This window comes from Mustela erminea, chromosome 2, assembly GCF_009829155.1.
Source record: "Mustela erminea isolate mMusErm1 chromosome 2, mMusErm1.Pri, whole genome shotgun sequence".
Lineage (NCBI taxonomy): Eukaryota > Metazoa > Chordata > Mammalia > Carnivora > Mustelidae > Mustela > Mustela erminea.
Window position 1 is genome coordinate 157,120,352 of NC_045615.1, and position 25,785 is coordinate 157,146,136.

A 25,785-nucleotide genomic window follows, 5' to 3' on the forward strand; every position below is an offset into this window, starting at 1 on the left:
CCCCTCTGGGGATTCCGGAGGGAGGAGAAGGTCTCCGACTCGCGGGGACACGCGGGAGGCCCGGCAGGCGGGTGGCCGGGCGGGTCCCCCTCCACCGCGGGGCGGGGCCGCCACGGCCTTTCCGACCCCGGAGCGACCTGCGCTGCCGGGAATTTCCCTGGCCCCGGGCTCGCTCACCTCCCCGCGCCGACCGGGCATAAAAGCGGTTCTCCCGGCTCCGGGAGCCACAGAGCCCGCTCGGCCCGCGCCCGCTCCCGCTCCGCAGCGCCCGCACCGCCGCCCCGACTCTCCGAGCTGAGCCCATGGCCCGCGCCGCCGCCGCCCCCCGCGCCCTCCGGCTCCTCGGCGCTGCGCTGCTGCTGCTGCTGCTGCTCCCCGCCGGCCGCCGCGCCGCAGGTGACACTCGGGGCCGCAGCCCCCGGGCGGGGCGGGGGGCGGGGGCGGGGGGCGCCCACCCGGGACGCCGCGCTCACCCCGTGCGCTCTCCCCGCAGGGGCGCCCGTGGCCGCCGAGCTGCGCTGCCAGTGCCTGCAGACCGTGCAGGGGATTCACCTCAAGAATATCCAGAACGTCGTGGTAACGCCCTCGGGACCCCACTGCGAGCAGACGGAAGTCATGTAAGTGACCCCCCGCCCCGCTGAGCCCCGGCCGCCGCCCCCGCCCGGCCGCCCGGCCGCACCCCCGCCGACGCGGACTCTGCCTTCTCTCCGCAGAGCCACTCTCAAGAATGGGCAGGAGGTTTGTCTCAACCCCGAAGCCCCCCTGGTCAAGAGACTCATCAACAAGATGCTGAACAAGTGAGTTGTGCCTTTTACTCACACGTGGGACGAGAGCCATAGGTCACCACGCCTGCAAGTGCCCCAGGGAGTTTTTATCAAGGATTTAGCTGAAGGACTGAAAATTGTTATTATTTCACAGTGGAATTTGCTAGTAAGATCATTCATTTGCTCTAGTGCCAGAAGGATATTTCTAGTGCCTTCAGTCCCCATGCAAATGAGTGTGGGTATACCTGCTTTCAGTAAATTCTGATTGGTGTTAGTTATATTAAAAAGTTTCCACCTGTTGAAAAACCCAGGCCTATTCCTCTCCCCACCCCTCCACACCTCCCCCCCCCCCACACCAATTCCTTCTAGGCTTCACATCTGAAAAGCAGAACTCTTTTGTCTTTTCTGCACCTTAGGCCCTAAAGCTTAGAGGTGAAGAGCAGACACTTTGTAGTGACCCTGCACTGGGAACAAATCTGGATTCTACCATCTATTAGCCACGTGACTCAAGAACAATTACTATTGTCCTTTCTGTCCATTCTGAGCCACGTGACTCAAGGACAATTGCTATTATTACGATGATGATGATGATGATGATCTAAAGCTTCAGTTAGGCCCCACAGGTCCCCACCTGCGTTCCTAAATAAAAGCATCCAAGAACTTAGAGGCCTCTGCTGCACAGCGGAATAGCCTTTGGATGCTAGGCTGGGGAGACTAGATTTAGAAAACTCTGGAACCTCAGGGTCAGGACAGGAGAAGAGGGCTGCGCTGGTGATATCTTTCCTTAGCAGCTACAAAGGATGACATTTCTCTCGTTATTGGGCAGCTCCAACCCACCAGAGGAAGGAGGAAGCTGATTGGTGGCTAGACCCGGATCAGGCCCGCCCTAACAGGAATCCAAGAAGGAAGGTGGAATCCTCAGCTCCCAGTTCCCAGTTCCCAGTTCCAGCTCCACCTGGACTCGGCTTAATATGTTTGAGCATCTCCTAGGAGAGTTCTCCTATTTATTTATTTATTGGTTGGTTGGTTTAAAAGATTTCCATGTTAATATTTTACACATAAAATAATTAGGATGTAATTGAATCTATTTGTGTACTGTACCGCTATTTTTATCTATTTTATGTTAAACCCAATTTAGCTCGACCTGGATTCTTATTTAATTTGAAGGTAAAAGGCTTGCAAATATTCTCCAATCATTAAATTAATACTTCTGGTGGGCCCACGGAATGCCAGCCACTGTGAGGGAGGCTGGGGAGAGAGGGGGATCCCAGCAAATAGACGGCGAGTTCATTGTCAATTTGGGGAATATATGTGTATATCTACTTTTGTAATGGTTTAAAAGAATGTCAGCTATTATTTATTGAAATAATTTCACAGTATGTGGTCAACATTTCTCATGTTGAAGCTTTAGGAACTACAATGTTCTAAATATCCTTTGGACATTTTATGTCTTTCTTGTAAGGCATAATGCCTTGTTTAGTCTTAATTATACATTGTTTTTCTATGTCTTCTAACAGAGAAGTTCAAATATTTATTGCTGTTTTTGCAAAAGAACTTGAAAATAAAGTATCTCAAAGTAAAAAAAAAAAAATGCTTGTTTCATTTAGTGGAAAAAGGCTATCTTTACTGGATAAGCTAATGATTTACACCAATATTTCTCAACCTTCTAAAAAAATTTTTCCTCCTGGACATTCAATATGCTACATAGAGAAAAGGAAATAATTTAAGCTTAACTTTATCTGATGGTAGATATCACTCACCTTGAGTTTCCCATACCCAAGAATGTGCTTTTTCAAAATGCGGGTTTCCCTTTGACCCTCAGTGTGAGAGTTACTGGTATATATTACCGGTTTTTGTTGTTGTTGTTGTCGTTATTTAGAGAGACAGTGAGACAGCAAGAGAGCAAACACAAGCAGGGGGAGAGGGAGAGGGAGAAGCAGGCTTCCTGCTAAGAAGCAAGCCTGAGGCCATGGTCTCAAAGCTTTATTTGAAGACACTGGGATCATGACCTGAGCTAAAGGTAGATGCTTATCCACTGAGCCACCCAGGTGCCCCTATTGCTGTTTAGTTTTGTTTTTTAATAAGGAGCTCCTTTCTACTCTACTACCTAATCTTCTCTCCTCAAAAACATTTACATTCTTGTAGCACTCTTAATAAGGACCCTTATTTCATTGCTTTTGCTAAATGATTTTTCAATTATTGACAAGTTAGTGAAACTGGCTGTGAAATGGTGATAAAGTGCATTTTTTCCTTCAAAATTCAAATAATTTGTGTCACCCATAGAAGCACAAAGAGTGAATGGTTGAGTACTTCACCTATGAAAAGATCTAACTTACTTTGGGGTTCAATTTTCTAACTTTCATTTATAAGTAACACCACTGAGTTTAATGTTATTCCAATTCTTTATACCAATTTGTCAACTAGAACAATTTTGAGATTTGAGTCCCTTGGATCCCATCCGTCTTAGTGCAATTTTTATGGAACTTATTAGATTGTCTAACCTGAGAAAGTTTTCTGGTCTTGGTATTCAAAACTGTCCCCTGGAAGATACCAACACTCCAGTATTCCAAGACAAAAAGGAAATTTATATGTAAAGAGAAGAATGATCCCTATAATCTGAAACCACACTCCAGACCTGAAAAGGAAGAATATTTGTGGATGTGCAGAGTGTGCTTGTCCCTGAGTAGAGACTTATTCAGGAAATGGTGAGCCTTACTTCAGCAGAGGCAAGAAGACAGGGCTTGGTCCCCTCAACATCTGAGATCAGGTTCTAGTTTGCCAAGCAGCTGGGTAAATAAGGATTTTAAGTAGCAAGAAACAACCTCTGTGAGCTTTTTCTCTTTGAGGTTAAAAATGGCAACCTCTTTATAACTCCAATGTTATTAGTTATCAATGAGATCAGAAGGAAGAAAATTTGTGAATGGTGCAGAAGTAAATAAATGTCAACCATTCTAGGGGGCTCTACCAATGCTAGCCTTCCCTAACCCCAAGTGAAGGGACATTGGAAATTATTTATAAGGGGAACCCCCGAAGGCTTCAATAAAGCCCTCACTCCTAGGACTAGCCCTTATATTCAAACATTGGCTTGAGCTTGTCGTACTGGCCACTGAGCTCTTTCTTGTCAATAAGGAACATGCAGCATGGAAAAGAGAAAAGAGATATTCTCTTCCTATGGTGGTTAAGGACATAGTTTTCAAAGAATCAGATAGACTTTGGATAAATCCCAGCTGTATCGGTTGACCATGTGCTCTTGGGTACATTTCTTGACTTTACCCAGCCTTGTTTCCCCTATGATAGAATGGAGATAATAACATAATACAATTTCCGAAGTTATTTTAGGGACTAAACATGATCGGTGGCTCCAGAAATCTGCCATTGGTCTTCAGGCCAGTTCCATGAACATCATCTTAATGTCTGTCCTGGGTCAAGAGGATATGCGCTATGCTTTTCACACCATACTGCCCTGAGACTTTGCAGGTAGGTACAAGGCAGTCTCCCATTGAGGGTGTTACGGCAGGAAATGGGACACAAGGGTGTGTGAGGTGGTGGTCATGAAGTGAAGTAGGGAAAGGATATGGGGTGATACAGCATAGTTTCCAAAGGTCATCAGCAGAAAACAGCAGTGACAACATTGACTCAAGTTTCTTGAACAATGTTGCCTAAGGAGGTAAACCCAGAAAGAAGGAAATATGGCTGATCCTACTATGTCATTATGAGTCCTTCTTTTGAATGCTATTGAGATATCCTCTCAGGACTTCCAGACATGACTGGAAAGACAGTGGGGGATGGTGAGGTAGCACACCTCAGTAGTACAATGGCCAATCCAGAATAACAGGTGATCTGTTTCTCTTTCTTTTTCTGACTACCCCCACAAATAATGAGAGGAAGATCTTATCCTACCTTCACCGTTGATGCCCCACTCCATATTTCCTTCACTTACCAATGACTTCCACAGTTGCAATGGGCAGCATCTGTTCTTGCTGACAGCTTCCCAACTCAAGCTCCCCTATCCTTCTGTTCCACTTGTTGAGGGTTCTCTCCATTTGGGTTTGGGGAGGCGGGAATGAGGGAGAGAGTTTGCTTAGCTCAGAGACAAAATGGCCTCTGATGTATGTTTGTTTATTTATTTATTTATTTATTTTTAAGATGGCCTCTGCTTTACTGCCTTCAGAGGCCAGTCTCATTGAGGTGCAGGAGTTAGTGGATGAATATTCTATTCTCCAGTCCCTTGACTGGACAATTCCAGAAGTTACAGTGTAAGTGTGTGTGTATGCATGCATGTGTGTTTGTGTGTATGTGTATGTTTTATGAGGATTTCTTTCTATCTTGCTACTCAAATTTATCTCCTCAAAAACATTTACATTCTTATAGCTACCTTGACAAGGACTCTTCATTTCATTGCTTTGCTAAATGATTTATTTATAAATATATTTATTTTATATATGCTTTCCACCTCTCTCTTCATTATGTTCACATTTTCTCTTAAGTCCTTCTTTCTCTTAAATCCTTAAATCCTTCTCTTAAATCCTTGAGCATATTGGGTGCCAGGGTGACTCAGTTGGTTAAGCATCCAACTCTTGATTTCAATCTCAAGGTCATGGGATTCAGTCCCTGTTGGGCTCTGCACTCAGTGAAGAGTCAGTTTGAGATTCTCTCTCCCTTTCCTGACCCCCCACCAAACGCTCTTTCTCTCTTTCTGTAAAATAAATAAATAAATCTTAAAAAAAAAAATCCTTGAGCATGTTTATAATGGCTAGTTTAAAATCCTTGTCTACTAATTCTATCATTCTGTCATTTTTATTTCTATTGACTGAACTCCATCCCCCCCCCCATCCCATTACAGATCATGGTTTTCAACCTGGCATGTGTAGCATTTTTTATTGGATGCAGGAAATTTTGAATCTTATGTTGTTGCATGTCAAGATTTTTTTTTTTTCCTTTAGAATCTTGGCTTCTGTTTTGGCAGGCTGTTAAGTTACCTGAGAATCAGCTTGATCTTTTGTAGGCTTGTTTGGAAGCTTGATGAGGATGATCTAGAGAGAGTTCTCTACAAAATCATGCCCCTTCTGTGTCTCTGCTGAATGCCCTGAGTACTTACAACATCCCTCCACTCTAACAAGTCCAACCTCAAATATCTCCCCACTCCATGTGGTCAAAGAGTGGCTCAGCTCACAGATTTCTGGCCACTCTCTGCCTGACCATATACATGAGACTTAGTGTTGATCAGAGAGACCCAGTGGAACCTCAGTGCAGATTTCCAGAGCTCTAGTTTCCTCCATGGATCTCTCCTTTCTACAACCCTACTCCATAACTTGTAGTCATCTCAGTTCCCCTGAATTCAAATCTCTGTCTCCTCAACTCAGCAAAGGATTGCTGAGTTCTGCTTGGGATCTCCCTCCCTGTGCAATTTGCTCCAGCAAAAAAACCAGGGGGATCATGAACCTGATCTCCTTTGTTTCCCTTTCTCAGGGATCCTAGTCTTCTGCTGCTTGTTATTCCAATGTCTAAAAGCCGTTGTTCAGTTTTCTAGTTGTTTATGGCAGGAGGTGAGGACTGTTCCCTTTGATTTTAATATGGCTGGAAATAAAAGTCTCAGTGAGACAATTCTGAGGAACATTTTACAAGATCTCTCAGAGTTCCATAGCAATAAGTGACTCTTAATCTCACAAAACAAACTGAGGGTTGCCGGGGGGAGGGGGTTTGGGAGAAGGGGGTGGGATTATGGACATTGGGGAGGGTATGTGCTTTGGTGAGTGCTGTGAAGTGTGTAAACCTGGTGATTCACAGACCTGTACCCCTGGGGATAAAAATATATGTTTATAAAAAATAAAAAAAAATTTAAAAAAAAAAGATTAATCTCTAGTTACTTATAGTGGTAACACATTTATTACATGGATTTTATTAGTGTTTTTCCCTTCCCTACCCCACATTCCCCCATTCCCTCACTTGCTCTTCTATGATTCTTCCCAAGCTAAACTGCGACACACAAGTCTCAGTATCAGTATCTGCTTTCAGGGGAACTTGGTCACTTGGATTCCCCGGAAGTTCGATCTCAGTGCTAGGACTTGTGTACAACTATTTTATTAGGGAGTATGATACCAGAGGACCAGGAAAGAGGAAAATGTGAAGTGGGACAAGGAAAATGTCAAAACCGGAAAGTTGGATCCATAAGGTCCTAAAATGGATCCGTGGAGAAAACAGTCTACCAAACCCACATTCAGAACCTTATTTTCCCCTGTGAAGAGGACGGTGCGCATATTAACATTCTGTCCTCAAAATTAAAATTGATAATTGTTTTCTTTTTAAAGTGAGAATTAGTTGGGATTGTTTCTTTGGCTTTCAGTAGTTCCCTGGGGGGAGGACGAACACATAATTTGGAAAGGAATAGACAAGTCACGTACTAAAACTGGAAACTTTTTTTTTTTTTTTTAAGCAACCAAGCAGGAGATTAATTCAAAACCTGAGAGATCACACAAAAAAACAATTCTCTCATTTTACAGATGGCACTGCAGAAGCTCAGAGACCACCAAGAAATTACCAAATGTCACAGAACTGTCTTATTTCAAAATGGACTAGGAATTAGCTTTCTGATATTCAGTACAGGACTGAATTTAATCAAATTTCATTAATTAAATTAAATTTAATGAATTTTTATTAATTAGATCATTATCAAATTAAATTTCTTTACTTTTGGTTCTAGGGTTGGCTTTCTAAAATTTGTAGAACCAGTCTCAGATTACTAATTAATAAGTAGTAGTCCATCCATACCACAGCTTCTGTGGGGTGTTCTAAAGGAAATACGATGAATATTGTAGCCAAACAATCTGAAGTAAAAGCCACATTGTGTGATCTGCAAAGTTACTCTCTGTTATCTATCACCTCCCTGAAATGTAGTGGCTTAAAGCGACAACCATTTTATCCTGGTTCATGATCCTGTAGGTCATCAGTCTGGCCTAAATGGTTCTTCTGATTGTCTCTGCAGTCATCTGTGCCTTGAGCAGCACTGCTTGCTCGCTTCTCTGGTCCTTGGTGCTGGCTGTTGGCAGGGCTTCATGTCTCTAGTAGATGAGCTCTGTCTTCTTATAATGGCAGCAGCTTTCCAGGAGGGCAGGATTAGAAGCTCCTAAGTGTCTCATGTTTTCTTTCCATTTTATTTTTTTATTCAAATATAATTAACATAGGGTGTTACATTAGTTTTGGATATACAATAAAGTCATAAAGTGATTCAAAAATTCTATACATTCCTTAATGCTCATCGAAAGTGTACTTTTTTTTTTTTAAAGTAGGCTCCACATCTAGCATGGAGCCCAACACGAGGCTTGAACTTTATCCTGAGATCAAGAACCAAGCTGAGATCAAGAGTCGAATGCTTAACTGACTGAGCCATCCCAGTGTGCCATGATAAGTGTACTCTTAATCTCCATTATCTATTTTGCCCTTCCCCCCACCCACAATCCCTCAAGTGTACTGGCATTTTTGCTTCGAAATATTCATATCACTTCTACTACATCCTACTGCCCAAAGCAGTATCAGCGTAGGGTCAAGAGGTTTGGGAAATGAATTCCACATTTGAAGTGAGGAGCTGTTAAAAATTTGTAGCTCTTTTTAATTTTTCATAATTATTTAATCTCTCTGGGGTATTCGATTTTCTCATCTGTAAGATAGAAACGTCTCTGGTAAAGTTTCCAGATAATGTCATAGAGTTATGCTGACACAAAGCAGAACTCGATAAATGGTTGTTACTACCATTACATTATGTTGTTGTATTTCTGTTAGGCTGGGTAAATATTTTGAAGAAAGAAACATAAGATTATGGTTAAAAATGGGATTTTTTTCTTGGTGACTTGCATGTATATATAAGTGTCAGGTTTGTGGGAAAATTTAACTAATGAAATAGATGTCTATAAAACTTAAGCTGACAATCTGAATATTTTAAACAATCTAGGTCCAACTGTACATTAATTCTGCTCCATATCTGGCAGAGATTTTAGTAGGTCTAGAATGAGAGACCCACATTTGATAAGGAAGTTCTCCGGATCTTTTATCACTCTCTTTAACAAACTTCTTAACAGCCATGATGTCTTAAGCCTGTTTTTGAAATTTTGGAAAGCTAAATTATTTTGAATCTTTCAATAGTTTATTATCTTTGTATTATCTTATCTTGTTCTCATCATAATATCTAGGTATAGCATTTCACTTGGTGATAGAAAATGAAACTCAAAGAAATTAAGATTGCATCTCAATGGTTTTTCTAACTGATGTGCAGTTTTTTGGTTTCTATAAAAGCCAATATCTGATCAGTCCATTGAATGCTGTCAAGATAGTAAAACTTAGCTGATTTTGAGATTGGAATCACTTTTTTCTCTTCCTTAACTGTGCCAAGATCCTTGTCTTGGTGTGTCCAGGCTGTTGTTACAAAATACCATGGACTTGTGGCTTATAAACAACAGAAATTTATTTCTCACAATTCTGGAAACTGGAAATCTGAGTTCAAGGTGCCAACATGGGTTAAGCAAGGGCCTCTTTTGGGTCCCAGACTCGTCTTGTCTCACCTGGCAGAAGGGACAGGGGGAGTTTGGGTCCCTTTCACAAGGTCACTCATCTCATTCATGAGGATTTCATCCTCGTGCCTTAATTACCACACCTTCGAACACCACCACCTTGGGGCTTAGGATTCAAACACACAAATTTTGAGGAGAAGCCAACATTCAGACATAGCAAACCTTTGTGAACCTGTGCTCTGGTGCACTTCTCTGTCTAGAATATTTGCCAGTCTTTTGCTGTGATGAACTTTCTTTCATCTGGAACAACTCCAGTGTGACTTCTCCAGTGAATTCTCCCAGCTGCCCCACCCTCCCCTCCAAGTCCCCCTTCTGCCTGAGAGGGCCTCAGGTTTACATCAGACTAATAGTAGTTTCCTCTACTTACATGTTTGTCTCCAAACAGGCTGTGAATTCCTCAAGAACAGAAACTCAGTTTTTATTCTTTGAATGTTTAATGGCCAGCAAAGGTCTTGGCAGGTAACAGATGTTCAATTATAACTGCCAAAAGAAAAGACCTTTTTATTTAAGTTTGCTTTACCTTCAGACTATATCAGCCTTTAAAGAAGTACTGATTCTTCAGTTAAATGCTATTATGAGTTGAACTGTGTGCCCCACAGCTACTCCTCAAATTCGTAGGTTAAAGTCCGAACCCCCAGTACCTTGTTGTGAGGTAAGGTCTTTATAGAGGTCACCAAACTAAAGTGAGATCATTAGATCCTCACTCAACATGACTGGTGTCCTTACAATAAGGGGAAATTTGGAGGCAGACGAGCACACAGGGAGAACACTGTGTGAAGATGAAAACAACCATCTATAAGCCAAAGAGGAAGGCTTGGAGCAGCTCCTTCTTTCCCTGCTCCCAGTAAGAACCAACTCTACCAACACCATGACTGTGGGCTTCTAGTCTCCAGAATCTTCAGAACTCCAAGACAATTTTTTGTTGTTGTTTAAGCCACCCAGTCTGTGGTTCATTGTTATAACAGCATGAGGAGAGCAATGCCAATGCCTTGATATTTGATTTGTTAATGCAAATAAAAAAAAAAATGTGGCCACTATGAAATAATAATTAAGGTCATTTATAAAATTGTTTAAGGAAAAAGTTCATGGTTCACTGTTGCTTATTATAGCTTCAAGCCCATTAAAACTGCTGCCTTCAAACCACAAGTAAACTGTAATTTGCTCTTTTTGAAAGGATAAGGGTTATCGTAGTCCGAACTTCGGTTTCTTTGTAGGTTACTTAGAGGTGTAGTTGGAGCTTGGCATTCTATTAACACCTTGAGTGGGATTATGCAAAGAGGAACAAACGCTAAAAGCAAATACTTGCGGGGGAAAACACATTTTAATTACTTACTTTGTACAAACATGACCTTTAGAAAGTGTATAGACATTCCTGACTCCATTCTGTAAGTTACTATTAACTAACTGGCACTGAACTCTTCAGGATTATGCAGTTTCCCTCCCCAGGAAATAATAGGTTCATTTCTCCTTTCAATAAATTCATATCCTGACCCTAACCCTCAGCGCTCCTCCAACTAAAACAACACTTGAAAAACAAACCCCATTTCCTTATCAGCTTGTGACAAGCACACTACTTTAGAAGCTGCTCCTTTCATTCTTTAGTGGGAAGAGAGTGCATGAACAACAAATAATTTTCAGAGATACAGAAGACACATAAAAGAGGGCTGCTGTGTTGATTCCACCATTCAGACCAAGGTCAAGACTGACCACAGACCTGGCTGCCAAGAGCCCACAGACACTCCTCCTGCTGTCTGTCCGTGGCCTGAGCATCTTTGGTAAAGCAGCTATAGCTTTTATAGTCTCCTTTGCAAAATTTAGAAAAGATTCCAGATCTAATGTAGCAAATGTAGAAGCTGTAAGATTAAAACCTAAACAGAACGTATGTTTACAGTGTGGAGTGTCAAAGAATTTCTTGTTAAATTAATTTAAAAAATTTTAACTTCCTAGAAAATGTTTAACTGTAAGGGTCTGTGCTTGTCTTTCTAAAGACAACAGCAGGAGCATTACTGCAAATAGGTGTAGGGTATTTATTCTAATGATGGTAGGCAGATGGGAATGACCGCTTTCAATAGAAAGATAGAATTCTCCTAAAATATTTATGTTCCCAACTTTTCATAGGAGGAAATAAAGTTGATTTTGCCACAAAATAAGTTATTTTATTGACCAGGCATAATTTGAAACAATGAATTATTGGTCTAGTGTACTTAACCATTCCTCAAACATAGTAGATGCTCCTTAAATGTGTACTGATCTTAAATAGAGCAGATGATTAGATTTGTATGATTATCTCTCTAAATAACCCAATTGGTACTTATTTTGTGAATTGAGGCTCCTGCTGCATGGATAAATAAAGGATAAGCATTGGGGGATAAGGCAGGATAAGTTGTGGGGGAGAATGGAAGCCACTAGTACTGGGCTTCTCAAAGCTGATGACATTTGCATTAAAAGTGTGCTAGATGGGGGATGCCTGGGTGGCTCAGTTGGTTAAGCAGCTGCCTTCAGCTCAGGTCATGATCCCGGTGTCCTGGGATCGAGTCCCACATCGGGCTCCTTGCTCCGCAGGGAGCCTGCTTCTCTCTCTGACTCTGCCTGCCTCTCTGTCTGCCTGTGCTCGCTCTCGCTCTCTCTCTCTGACAAATAAATAAATAAAATCTTAAAAAAAAAAAAAAAAGTGTGCTAGATGGAGAGTAGAGGAGACCAGGGCTCTGAAGATTATTCATGTGCAGCAGGGGAAGATCATTGTCCAGTGTTTGTGTTCTCCTTTCTGAAAACATCATGTACCCTTTCCAGAAAGAAAAGGCACTCGAATGGGAACATGATTAGGATATGAAGACTTTTGAGTGGCCTTTGATGTCAATGAACATGTACAACAAGCAAAGATACATGGTCTTCAGTAAGAATACATGGGTGAACCTTGATTGCCTAGAGAGCTCTCTATTAGGTCCTTGGGTAACACCATAAATCCAGTATGGCCTAATGGGTTTCCAAGCTAACTTGACAGCTTTTCTGAACCATCAGCCTACAAATATAGCACTTAGTGGCTGTGGGGAACACTTCTGCATTTTACGGAAACTTTTTAAAATTTGGAACTGTATGATGCATACTGTTTCGGTTCATTGCTAAGTAACAAGTCAACCGCAACTTAGTTGCATAAAATAAACCCATTTGTCATCTCAACAATACTACTGTAAGTCTGTAGTCCAATGGCTTGACTAAGGTTCTTTGCTTAGAGTTTCATAAGACTTAAATTAGGGTTGTCAGCGGGGTTGAAGTCTCCTCTGGAGGCTCTAGGGGGAAACCACTTCTAAGATTATTTGTGTTGATGGCTGAATTCAGTTCTTTGCAGTTGTAGCATTGAGGTACTCATATTCTTTCTGGCCATTGGTTGATGGTCACCTGCAGCTCCTAGAGGCTACTCTCAGTTCCTTCCACATAGCTCCTTCTGTATCAGCAGCTGAGAATCTGCCCCACACTGAACCAGTCTCAGGCTTCAAATCTCTCTTTCTCTATTGCTACCAGCCAGAGATAACTCTCTGCTTTTAGGACCCATGTGATTACATTGGGCCCACCTGAATCACCTTTATTTGGATTAATGTATGCAACTCATCAGTAACCTTAACTGTATCTGCAAATCCCTTTGCCTCGTCCTGTGACATAATCATCATGGAGTATCTCATCATATTCCTAGAGACCAAGGAGGAAAACTTGGTGGTTCTTCTTAGTATTCTGCCTAACAAGTATACAAAAGAGTATATGAATATATACACAGTTTAAAGATCAGTAATAAAACAAACACCCATTCTCTTGGCACGCAGGCCAAAATCTGGAACGTAATTAGTACCTCAGAGGCCTGCACATGCAAAACACCTATTATGGGCTGAATCGTATCCTCTCTAAATATTTATGTTGAAGTTCTAACACCCAAAAGCTTGGAGGGTGATCATAATTGGAGACAGGACCTTTAAAGAAGTACTTAAAGTTATATGAGGTCACAAGCCTGGGCCCTAATCCAATGTGACTGGTGTCCTTAAAGAGGAAAAGACACCAGAAAAGCATACACATAAGGACACAGCAGGGAGATGGCCATCTGCAAGCTGAGGTGAGAGGTCTTAGAAGAAACCAAACAATACCTTGACCTTGAACTTCTAGCCTTTATAGGGAGGTAGTAGGTTTCTGTTTTTAGGCTACCCTGTCTGTGGTATATGTTATGGCAGACCTAGCAAACTAATCAAACTAATACATTCCCCCATCATATACCCGTCCCAAACTAAGAAATAACTACTATTTGAGCTGTGGTTTCTTGCTTTTTAAAAATAGTTTTACCATCTATGTTTGAAATCTAAAACAATTACAATTGTGCCTGTGTTGTGAATTGAATGTGTGTCCCTGCTCCCCAATTCATATGTTGAAATCCTAAGCCCCAATGTTACCACATTAGGAGATGGGGCTTATGGGAGGTGGTTAGATCATGAGGGTGGGGCCCTTATCACTCATCAATGGGATTATTTTCCTTGAGAAAGAGACCATAGAGGGGCGCCTGGGTGGCTCAGTGGGTTAAGCCTCTGCCTTCGGCTCAAGTCACAATCCCAGGGTCCTGGGATCAAGCCCTGCATCAGGCTCTCTGCTCAGCAGGGAGCCTGCTTCCCCCCTCTCACTGCCTGCCTCTCTGCCTACTTGTGATCTCTCTCTCTCAAATAAAAACTAAATAAAAATTTTTAAAAAAAGAGTAGTTAAAAAGAAAAGAAAAGAAAGAGACCATGGAGAGCTCCCTAACCTTCCAACATGTGACCACAGAGTTAGAAAGTGGCCTTCAATGAGCCAGGAAGTAGGTTGTCCCCAGACACCAGATCTGTGGCACTTTGATCATGGACTTCCCAATCTCCAGAAATAATGTTTGTTGTTTAAACCACCCAGTCGATGGGGGTTTCTGTTGTGTTTTTTTGCTTGTTTGTTTGTTTGTTTATAGCAGCCCAAATGAACTAAGACAGCCTGCTTTTTTAAAATTTAAATTCAAGTTAGTTAATATATAGTTTATTATTAGTTTCTGAGTAGAGCTCAATGATTCATCAGTTGCATATAACACCCAGTGCTCAGCACATCAAGGGCCTTCCTTAATGTCCATCACCCAATTTTTCCATCCCCCCATCCCCTTCCTCTCCATCAACCTTCAATTTGTTCCCTAGAGTTAAGAGCCTCTAATGGTTTACTGCTCTCTATAAGACAGCCTGCTTTTGAACTTCAGGATGCCATGCTGAATATATTCTTCTGTGACTTGCTTCTTTTATCCAACATTTTATTCTGCAGTACATGCACTCTGATATCTGTGGCTGTAGTTTATTCAATTCAAATGACTTTTAACATCCCATCATAGGAATACTAAATCAATATATATCAAATTTGTTGATCCATATCTCTATTGGTGCACATCTGGGTTCTTTCCAGATTTGTGCTATTATCAACATTCTCTATATAAGATTCCATGTATATGAGAGTTTCTCTAGGAATTACTTGCCAGGTTTAAGGTTTGCATACCTTTGACCTTACGAGATTATGCCACACTGTATTAATGTATTAAGATACCATAGAACATTCCATCCTACATAAAACCATCTGCTGCTCCACATATTGGCCAATATCTGGTGGTGGTAACATGATGGGTTTAAAATGGTATCTTTTAATTGTTCTTTTCATTTTCATTTTTCCATATTAATGAGGTTGAATATTTTTTCACATGTTTATAAGCATCTGTGTTCTTCCTTTAGTGAAATTTCTGTTCCTTTCTTTGGTTCTTTTCCTACTTGGATACTATCTTTTCCCTATTGGTTCATAGGTATTCTTTATATATTCTGGATATTGATCTCTCATTTTATATATATATATATATATAAAATATGCACATGTTATATAATATATATTATATATAAATATAAATTTACAGATAGCAAAGCCCATTTTACAATTTGTGGCTCAGATTTTCCTTCTTTCTAGTGTGTCAATTAGCATAAATTTGCGAATTTAATATATTGAGTTAGGCGATATGCTTTTTTCGTCTTCTGATTAGCACATTCGGTGTCTTGTTTCAAAACACTTTCTTCCACAGACTTCACAGAAATATTTTATATTGGCTTTTATATGGTCTTCTAAAGTTTTTACAGTTTTTTCTTTTGTATTTAAGACCTTAACCCAAGTAGAGCTGATTTTGTATGCAATGTGATGGAATTATACAATTTTATTTTATTTTTCTATACAGTTCATCAATTATTCCAGCACTGCTACTTGTATCATAAACTGAGTTCCCATCGATGTGCAAGGATACTTCTGACTTCTCTATTCTATCCCATAAATCAAATTGTCTATACTTGTACACCATCTTCATTAACATTTTATTCTAATTTCTTGACATCAAGAAAGGAAAATTCTCCCATTGTCTTCAGATTTTCTTGGATTTCTGCTTGCTCTTCTATATAAATATTAGAAGCAGCTTGCAAATTTGCACTAATTTAACTATAATTTTGAGTGAATTTCTTTGATATTTTAGATTGGTTTGTGAATTATTAACATCTTTATAGTTCTGAGTTATTTCAAGACTATAAAATAGCTCTCAATTTATCAAGGGCTTCTCTAATTTTATTTTAAAAGATTTTATTTATTTATTTGACAGAGATCACAGGTAGGCAGAGAGGCAGGCAGAGAGAGAGGGGGAAGCAGGCTCTCAGCTGAGCAGAGAGCCCGATACGGGGCTCGATTCCAGGACCCTGGGATCATGACCTGAGCCGAAGGCAGAGGCTTTAATCCGCTCAGCACCCAGGCGCCCTTTCTTTAATGTTTTTAAACAAAGTTTCATAATTTCCCCAAAAATTCCATGTCTTTTTATTACTTTAAAAAAACCACATTTCCAGTCACTTTATATTTTTTTATGTTTCCCTTCCATGTCCTTTTTATTAGTAAAAAAAAAAAAAAGCACATTTCAAGTCACTTTATATTTTTGGATGTTATTATAAAGAATAGCTTTATAAAATTTTATGTTCCACTCATTATTAGGATTTAAACATAAAATTTTGCATTGGCTTTGTGACTGTCAGTTCCTTACTTGGGTGGTCCCGTCGTCTGACAATAATGTCCATTTAGAATCCTTTGGAATTTTATGCCTTTTATCTCTCTAGCTTTGTGGAGATGGCAGGCCCTCTAATCTTCTTTCTGCACACAGAGGAAACACTTTCAAGTTTCCACTATAATGCTTGCTGTTTTGTGGCTATCTTTGTATTGGTAATTTGTTCAAGGGTTATTATTACATATTATCATTATCATTTTTATTATGATCTGGTCTTCATGTAATGAACTTCAAAGAGGTAGAGATTTGTGGTTCTGTGAAGTACAGTTGAAAACTAAAGAAACAATTTAAACTACAGAATTACTTTAAATAAGCAATTTATGTTCTCCTTCCCTCTCCCTATAATAAATGAGGTTTCACTGAGGTCCTAAAAGCTAACACAATTAGCACAGGTATGATGATAAAGAATGTATAGGAAGTGGTTGATAACTCTCAGATTGGAAGATATGACTTTTATGTAGATTTTCCAGAGTCTACCACCTGTGTAGCATAAGCCCCCAAAATGCTAACACCTGTGTAATAGAAGTCCAAATAAGAAAAAAATTATTTTAGTTGATTTTTAAAATTCCATTATGTACACTGGTATGACTGATAGTCATATTCCAATAATATGATTAATGTACTTTGAGAAATAAATCCATATGTTCATTTTAAGCATAAAATTTCATGTTGCTGAAATTTTAATCAACAAACTTAAAGCATTATCGAATTACATACCATTATCATTTAAGCAAATGCTCCTTTTTTTTTTTTTTTTTTTTTCAGAGTCCCATTGAAAGATGGGGCATTAATTTGTTTGGATCCTGAGGCTGAATGGGTGATGATTGTTATCATAAAGATTATCAACAGGTAAAATTAATGCCATGGATTCTTGTATTCATACTCTCTTTTTTCTTTTAATTAAAGATATTTTTGAATGTATAAAAACTCTGCTATATGTTAGAATAAAATTACAATAAGATCCGAATGAGTCTACACCAGAAAATCCAAAAGTGTTGTTCCCAAGACCAGCTAGGAACTTGTTAGAAATCTAAATTCTTAGGCCTTAGCCCAGAGTTACTGGATCAGAAATTCTGGGGATGGAGCCCAACAGTCTGTGTTTTAACAAGCATCCCAGATGATTCTGATGCATGACCAAGTCTGAGAACAATTGGTCCATGCATTGTATTTAACATACTATCCGACTGACCTGTGTTATAAACATCCCCAATAAATACAAAAATGATCTAAAAGTCCTAGAAACTGCCTTATGCAGACCAGCTAGCCAGGCATTTGATGAGAGAAATTTTCAGAAAAAATAATTCCCCTTTGAAAAAAATTTATCTCCAGCACAACATTTCTAGAAACTAGACTCCAAATAGAATTTGCAAATTGGGGCGCCTGGGTGGCTCAGTGGGTTAAGCCGCTGCCTTCGGCTCAGGTCATGATCTCAGGGTCCTGGGATCGAGTCCCGCATCGGGCTCTCTGCTCGGCAGGGAGCCTGCTTCCTCCTCTCTCTCTCTCTCTGCCTGCCTCTGCCTACTTGTGATCTCTGTCTGTCAAATAAATAAATAAAATCTTTAAAAAAAAAAAAAAGAATTTGCAAATTGATGAATGGAGAAGATACACTAAGTATAGGCAGGTGATAATGGGAGTATATCTGGATTAACTTCTGGAAAAAAAAAATCAAAGTAGGATTTTGTGGAGGATATTTTTAAGACATAGCAGTATATAAGAAGAGAGTGGTGACCAGTCATATGGAAAAATTAAATTTTCTGGGTATTTTAGTTAAAAAATCAACAGGAAAACAAATTAAGGGTATGTGGAGCTATGACTCACCAGAGAATCACCTTGGCAGTTGAGTGGTATAATGTGGTGGGAAGAACCTGGGTTTGCGAATCCTATAGCTATGGCTTAGGGTTCCAGATCCACAGCTAAAAGTTATGCCATTTTGGTTAATTCACTTAACATTGGGATTTACATGATTTCATTTGTTCTTACTTTGCTCTGTCATGGAAGAATTAGAGATAAAGTAGTTAGTTATGGCTGTTATTAATTTTCAGCTGACCAAATACATAGGCTTTGTCTTTATTTGTCAAGGTCTTTTCTTTTTTCTTGCAAGGCACCACACATGGGTAATCCTGCATATCTGTATAGTTACATGTGGCTCTGATTGTATTGTGGTACTTTTTTTTTTTTTTTTTTTGTAGTGCTCCTAACTGATGGCCACACAGGGTAAGTCACATCCTATGGGTGTCGAGAGCCCTTGGTATCATGGTGAGCTTGGACATCCTCCAGAATTTTCTTTGAGACTAGCACCAGTTGGGGCACCTGGGTGACTCAGATGGTTAAACATCTGTCTTCGGCTCAGGTCATGATCCCAGGATCCTGGGATCTAGCCCCACATTGGGCTCTCGGCTCAGCAGGGAGTCTGCTTCTCCCTCTCCCTCTACTACTCCCACTGTTTGTGCTCTCTCGCTCTCTCTGTCAAATAATCTTTTTTTTTTAATAAAATAACACCAACTTATGTTAATTTATGACTACAATGAACTTCCTCCTTTGCTCATTCTAACAACCTAAATATTGTTTTCAGGCAGGTGATTGACTACTTGTGTGGGAATAATGGAAGGAGAAGTAATGCAATTTCTATTATGTTGGGAGAATAAGCTCCCAAATCCATATAGTGGGTGAGATGTTTCCTTCTTATGCTCAATATACCATAACAGAGTCTACCTGTTCCATGTTGTACCCAACCACTTAACTTCCCTTGGTTCCCCTTGCCCTGCCTCCTTCCCCTGCACCTGACCTAACATACAAAGGAACTAAGATTTGAGGAATGGTCTTTGTATATCACCTCCTTCAGGAGGCCTTCCCATACATACCTCTCCAGTCTGGGTTATTGGCTCCACATCTATATAAACTGTCAAAACTACATTTACTTCTCATTTTATCTCATTTCACAGGGGAAGCTTTTAAATCAACATAAACAACTAACTTGCCAAAGATTATAAAACCAGATAGTGGCAGAGAAAAGGTGGGATGCCAGGAATCGTGATTTTTATCCTCCATTACTCTTATCTCCATTACTTTTGCTTTAGTTAGCAGAACCGGCTCCACCCTGGTTACACCCAGACTACAGGATGCTGAGACATAAAACCTCTAGAAAGAGACCCTCTGTGGGTTTCTGGGTGAGGTGCATTTCTTCCCCATGACACAGTAACTCATCAAGGTGCTTAAGACATCCTCTTGGCTACTCCCTCCAGCAATACCAGCCTTTCCCCACTGGATCGTCAAATGCTATCATCTTGGTCGGGACTGATGATACCTGCTTCCGCATTTTCTTCTTGGTGCCAACAAAAATATATTGTTTTAATTTAGCCAAACCTCCTTCCAGAACTTCAAGCTTTCCACAGTTTCCCTGAAATAGCCTTCTAACTAGTATCCATGACTATTCCTATTCCAATCAGTCTGATTCACCACAAAGTGACTGTTCTAAAACACGAATATCAGCATTTAAGAAGAATCCCTCATCTATGAGGCAGGCCAATCATTCAGAACAACCATTAATCAGATCCTTCCTGAAAATTATCCATCATTCTTAAGATTTGCCTCAAAATGCATTTGATGGACCCAATTCTGACCCATTTTTCCTGGAGTCATTCAAATTTTGATAACCCTGGGTCAAATATGGGTCAAAAAGGACCCATATTTCTACTGTCACTTCATTTTATTTAATTTTCTATTTTTTACCCATGGGCCGAAGTTTACATCAGCAAATAGGTAAAAGTGTTAGAGCTATTGAAAGAAAACATGGATGGTAAAAATGTAAATGGTGTAAGGGATTATATCCTTTTTTTTAAAGGAAAAAATAAATTTTCCCCCCACCCTAAATCCTGAGTTGTCTGGTTTCCATCCCTAGGAGTGATAATAATTTTTTTTAATTTTATTGCATGTAAATTACGCTAATAACTTTATTTTATTTTATTTTTTATAAATTTATTTATTTATTTTCAGAAAAACAGTATTCATTATTTTTTCACCACACCCAGTGCTCCATGCAATCTGTGCCCTCCATAATACCCACCACCCGGTACCCCGACCTCCCACCCCCCCGCCACTTCAAACCCCTCAGATTGTTTTTCGGAGTCCATAGTCTCTCATGGTTCACCTAGTGATAATAATTTTTACCAACTCTGGTGGGTATATATTCCCAGAAATGTTCTCTAGATGAACCAGTATATTTGATGACATGAATGAGAGCATTGTCTCATTCCAGTACATTTATTTACTTATTTACTTGCTCAGGATGGGGAGTGGTGATAGAATATTTTATTGCAGGTATGTACCATTGTTCAGTTTACCTGTCGATTCTGATGGACACTTAGATCTTTTTTTTTTTTAAGATTTTATTTATTTATGAGACAGAGAGTGCACCAGAGAAAGAGAGCATGAGCAGAGGTAGGAGCAGATGGAGAGGCAGAAGCAGGCTCCCCACCGAGCACAAAGCCCAGTGGCGAGGGGTGCTCCGGAATCATGGACTTGAGCCTAACGCACTTAACCGACTGAGCCACCTAGATGCCCCCATTTAGGTCTTCCCAGACTCTCTTTTATGTGAGAAATAATCCCTTAGTGAATATTTATATATTCATTTTTTGTGTATTCAAGTTATGCAAGTACACTTGTAGTATAAATTTATAGAATAGGAACATCTGAATCAAAGGGCCCATGCATTTTACATTTTACTAACATTGCCCAAACAGTTCCAAACAATTTGCACTCATTTAAACTCCCTCTATTAGACTATGAAAACAAAAGGCACTGGTGATGGTGCTTTGTCCTACTTTTTGATCTTTGCCAAACTGATTGGTAAAAACTACCATCCCATTGTTTGAGTCTGTATTTCTCTAATAATGAGTAATGTTGGGCTTCCTTTCTTTTCTTTTTTGCAGCCATTTATATTTTGCTCTCTAGGAAATTTTTCTCCTTATTATTGGTCTTATCATTTATTTGTAAGCTACATGTACACATTAAGAAAATAAATATTTTTCTGGAAATAAACCCCAAAATGTTTATTTTTTATTTTCCATTTGTGTTTTCATTTTATTTTGGCTTTTCCTCATGGAAAAACGTATTACTTTAGTGTAGTTAATTCACTAAATTTGTTTTTAATGGCTTGTGTTTTGCCACTGCAGCACTTCTCTGTCTTGAAACTCAGTTTGTTCAAATTGAGAGGTTTGAACCAACCACTCTCCAAGATAAATATTCTAAATTAGGAAAATAGGCTTCTTAATGAGTGGGTCACATACATCATATAAGAATAATAACTTTTATTTAAAAAATCTTTTCAATCTAGAATACTTAAAAGTAGGTCATGTCTTAAATTGAATTGCTACATTACAGCAATGTCATCTTTTGGAAAGAACAAAGGTAAGTTTAAGCTTTAAACATAGAAATGTGTGTGTGTGTGTGTTGATGGACACACACAGCACAGAAATATATGTGCATGTACATGTATAAATATTCAATAAAACTATATATGTAGTATTTTTATATTGAATGTATGTACATAAACATTTTGTATATTATACAAAAATACTATACATACTTATATACAAAATATACTAATATTTACTTGCATACAAAAATTATATATACATATATTGTTTTTTTACTGAAAAAGAAATTTAACCACATTACAACATATTTTGGATAATAGATGAGAAAGTTATTACCCAAGTCCCCCTATATCAATGTAATCACTGCCATTATTTTAATACATCTCCTTTCAGTCTGTTTTCTCATGTGTGTATAGTTATAAATATAATGACTAAGTCATCTTTAAGAGACTCTATAAAGGACAGTTCTGTTAGATCTAAGAAACACCAGCAGAAAGAAACTAGAGGTATAGTGCCTTAGAAGCAGAAGTTAAGGGGAGGTGTTCATAAGAAGTTGGGTGAACCGGCATCCCATCCTTGCCCACACCCCGAATCAGGGAGCAGAAAGATGCAGGATACCTCATGTAAGAACAGCTGGAGAACTAAGCCACATGTCCATAAAAAGGCAGCATGTGTAGCCTGCTATAAAATAGTGCATAGCCAGCCAGTCACCCAAGGAAGAACCACAAACAGTACCAATTAAATTAGAAAAAAAATCACCCTGTATCCTTCAACACTTGTTCTGTCCTTGGAAAATGCAGAAGCAGTACAAAATGAGTAGGGAAGGAGAGAAAGAATTTCAAAGTAGAGAAGTAGAAAAGAACAGACCCTGGTGATCTCATCCAGTCTTATGACTACACATCATCTCTGTGTCAATGATTCCCAGGCTTCAGGCTCGACACTTGAACCCTCCCTGAACTCCAGACTTGTGCATCTTCCTACGGAACATGACCACTTCAGACTCCAACAGCCATTTCACAGTTACTAGACCCAAAATGGAACTCTTTCTTGGCCATCCCCAACAATCTGGTCTACCCGCAAGTCTCTGTTATAGTGGATGGCAACTTTACCTTCCCAATGGTCCAGACCAAAAAACTTGGGGTTTTCTTGATTTGTTTTAACTTACATGTTAGATATTATTTTGGTCAGAAAATCCTATTGAATCCACCTGAAAAGTATATCTAGACCTTGACCATTTTTTACCACCTCGGCTACTACCACCTTAGTTTGAGCCAGCCTTCTGTCTCACCCGGGGATGCTGTCATGTCCAAATTGACTTTTGTTCTATACTTGCCACCCTCACATTCCCCGTCTGTTTCAAAACAGTAGCCACAGCAGCGTTTTTAAAACATGAATCGGGAGGGAGACAAACCACAAGAGACTCTAAGTCTCAGGAAACAAACTGAGGCCTGCTGGGGAGTGGACGGGTAGGGTTAGAGTTGCTGGGTTATGGACACTGGGGAGGGTATGTGATATGGTGAGTGTTGTGAGTTGTGTAAGACTGATGATTCACAGACCTGTACCCCTGGGGCTAATATTACATTACATATTAATAAAACAAAACTTAGATCAGATAGTGTCATTCTTTTATTCAAAACTTTCATTTCGATCACTTCCCATCTCACTCACAGAAAAGCCCTAGTTCTTGGAATAGCCAACAAAGCCTTATGTCTGCCAAACCACCCCTCCACCTCACCCCCTGGTTCATTCTGCTTGAGCTTCTATAACAAAACATAGACTAGGCGGCTTAAACAATAAGCATGTCTTCTCACCCTTCAGGAGGCTGGAGCATAGGCCAGCATGGTCAGCTTCTGGTGAGAACTCTTTCTGGCTTATAGACAAACATCTTCACACTGTGTGCTCACATGGCAGAGAGAGAAAGAGAGAGAGAAAATGAGCTGTCTGATGTCTCTTCTTATAAAGACCCTAATCCTTTTGGATCAGGGTGCCACCGTTATGTCTTCATTTAACCCTAATTACTTCCATAAAGATCTTATTTCCAAATACACATTGAAGGTTACGAGGTTACATCTTCAGCATTCGAGCATCGAGAAGATACATTCCAAATATACATTGAAGGTTACGTCTTCAACATTTGAGCATTGAAAAGATACATTCAGTCCATAATACCATCACTCGCAATAGGACCTCACTTCCTACCAGGTCTCCTTGCTCCTCTCTTCCTGCACGTTGACCTGCTTAATGAGCCTTGAACAACTCATACATATGCCTGCCTTAGCATGCATATATATATTATGCATGCATATATAATATATATAATGCTAATATTAATTACATATATGTTATGCTAATTTCTCTGCTTGGAATATGTTATTTCCAGATACCCCTGTGGATAACTTTCTCACTTCTTCAAATCTTTGTTCAAGTATCAGCTTCTCAATTAAGCCCACCCCAATCAACTTACTTATAATTGCTGCCTACCCTCCCCACCTCCCTTGGGCCTCCTTATCCTGCTGTCTCTTTTGCTGTTGCATCAAACCTTCTAAGACCCATTACAAGACGCTGGTCATATCATGGCAACTCAGACAGGTGGAGCAGGGCAGTGAGAGCCTGGTTGGCTTTCTCTTCTGGTCAGAGTGGCTGCTATTGCCCTGGGGACGGGGTAGGGAGTGGGTTTTAGAGAACAGGCCATACAGAAGCTAACACTAAAGGCAACTGGGAGCTTGATAAAGTAGGTGTTTAGTAGTGAATGGGAAAAAACTAAATAAACCTTAGCTCACCCGGAAATGAATGCAATAGTAGAAACTCGAGCATTATGATAGAGCAATGAGGCAGAAAATTTAGGGGCAGGTGGAGAATTAAGCAGAAGAAATGAAGGAAAATTTGGCCTTACTCTATATTTGGGCAGAGAATTCTGGCTGACTGGAGGATTATATTTCATGAAGGTAAGTCCCCAGCCTGTTAGTTTAAAGAATGGAATGTCACCTCATCCGACTTTGCTATTGCTAAGTTCTCTCTTTTATGTGGGCATTGTTTTAAGAAATATATCCTAAATATCTACCCTTTAACAACTATGAACAGACCTGTTTCTAATCTTGCTGATGGATAAATGAAGGGGTGCTCTATTGAATCCAACGGGGATCTAGAAAATGACCAGCTTTCTCCACATTTAAGAGGTAAGCACTATTCAAACCATGGTCATCCCAAGGCAAGTCACGTTTGCTCTCTGACTCCATTTCTTCTCCAACCCTTATCTTATACTCAAAATGGGTGACTGTCAACACTCTACACCACTATTTCTTACATTTAGGGATTCTGTTTTCAGGTGAGTATGTGCAATGTTGTCATGTTTCTGGGAAAAACTCGTCTTCCATCCATTAGGTAGCTAGTCAAGTCAAGGCCAAGCTGGAATTTAAAGTCTGGGAGGCTATTTGTATGGTCATTAAGCTGACAATTTTCACCTTGCATTAATTGATTATGGATATCTTTTTCTAGGTGGTAGAAGGGGATGGCCGAGAAGGAGAGAAGATAGAAAACAAAGCCAGCAGAGAAGATTAATGTCCTCTGTCTCTTGCTTGAGATGTTGTTGAGGACCCCAGTGGAGAGAGGTGAGGGAGCCAGAAAACAGCCTGAGAGACCTGGGAAGACTCAGTACAAACAATACCTAATGAGCTCATCTCTCTGTTATTAAAGAAAAAAAAAAAAAGACTATATTTACCTCTATTGACATGATTAACTTAGACAATTTTGTTGTATGGCAGAATTTTTTGTAACAAATCTAAAAAAAATGGCACAGAAAAATAGTTATGTTCAAAGATTAAGAATGAAGACTTGATTCAGGATTGGCCAATTATGAAAGATCACCTTTCTGGGATTTTCTTTTATTCTTCATCCTTTAGGATAATTTCCAAGAAAATTATATAAACCAGTTTTCAACAAAAAACTAATCTCAGGAAGTGGTCGGTGAGGACAGT

At 39.8% G+C, this 25,785-nt stretch overlaps 1 protein-coding gene across 3 annotated transcripts; it reads left to right on the plus strand.

The window, feature by feature from the left end:
• On the plus strand, positions 1–25,467 carry LOC116585194 (growth-regulated protein homolog gamma-like). 3 transcript variants are annotated; one of them, XM_032334572.1, is made up of 5 exons: positions 1–396; positions 494–617; positions 714–797; positions 17,202–17,285; positions 25,314–25,467. In XM_032334572.1, exons 1-5 carry the CDS (start codon positions 303–305, stop codon positions 25,399–25,401), a joined length of 474 nt encoding a protein of 157 aa, XP_032190463.1. In that variant the 5' UTR covers positions 1–302; the 3' UTR covers positions 25,402–25,467. The 3 variants fall into 3 exon arrangements, with proteins under 3 accessions (XP_032190463.1, XP_032190464.1, XP_032190465.1); XM_032334573.1 differs by lacking the exon at positions 25,314–25,467 and adding an exon at positions 18,626–18,771 and having other exon boundaries at positions 8–396; XM_032334574.1 differs by lacking the exons at positions 17,202–17,285; positions 25,314–25,467 and adding an exon at positions 1,591–2,362 and having other exon boundaries at positions 20–396.
• The last annotated feature ends 318 nt before the right edge of the window (positions 25,468–25,785 follow it).

Excerpts from the sequence above, each read along its gene's own strand:
- LOC116585194 (XM_032334572.1), top strand. The coding sequence starts at position 303 with ATGGCCCGCGCCGCCGCCGCCCCCCGCGCCCTCCGGCTCCTCGGCGCT. Across the intron at positions 397-493 it reads CGCCGGCCGCCGCGCCGCAG|GGGCGCCCGTGGCCGCCGAG; the intron begins GTGACACTCGGG and ends CTCTCCCCGCAG. Across the intron at positions 618-713 it reads TGCGAGCAGACGGAAGTCAT|AGCCACTCTCAAGAATGGGC; the intron begins GTAAGTGACCCC and ends TTCTCTCCGCAG.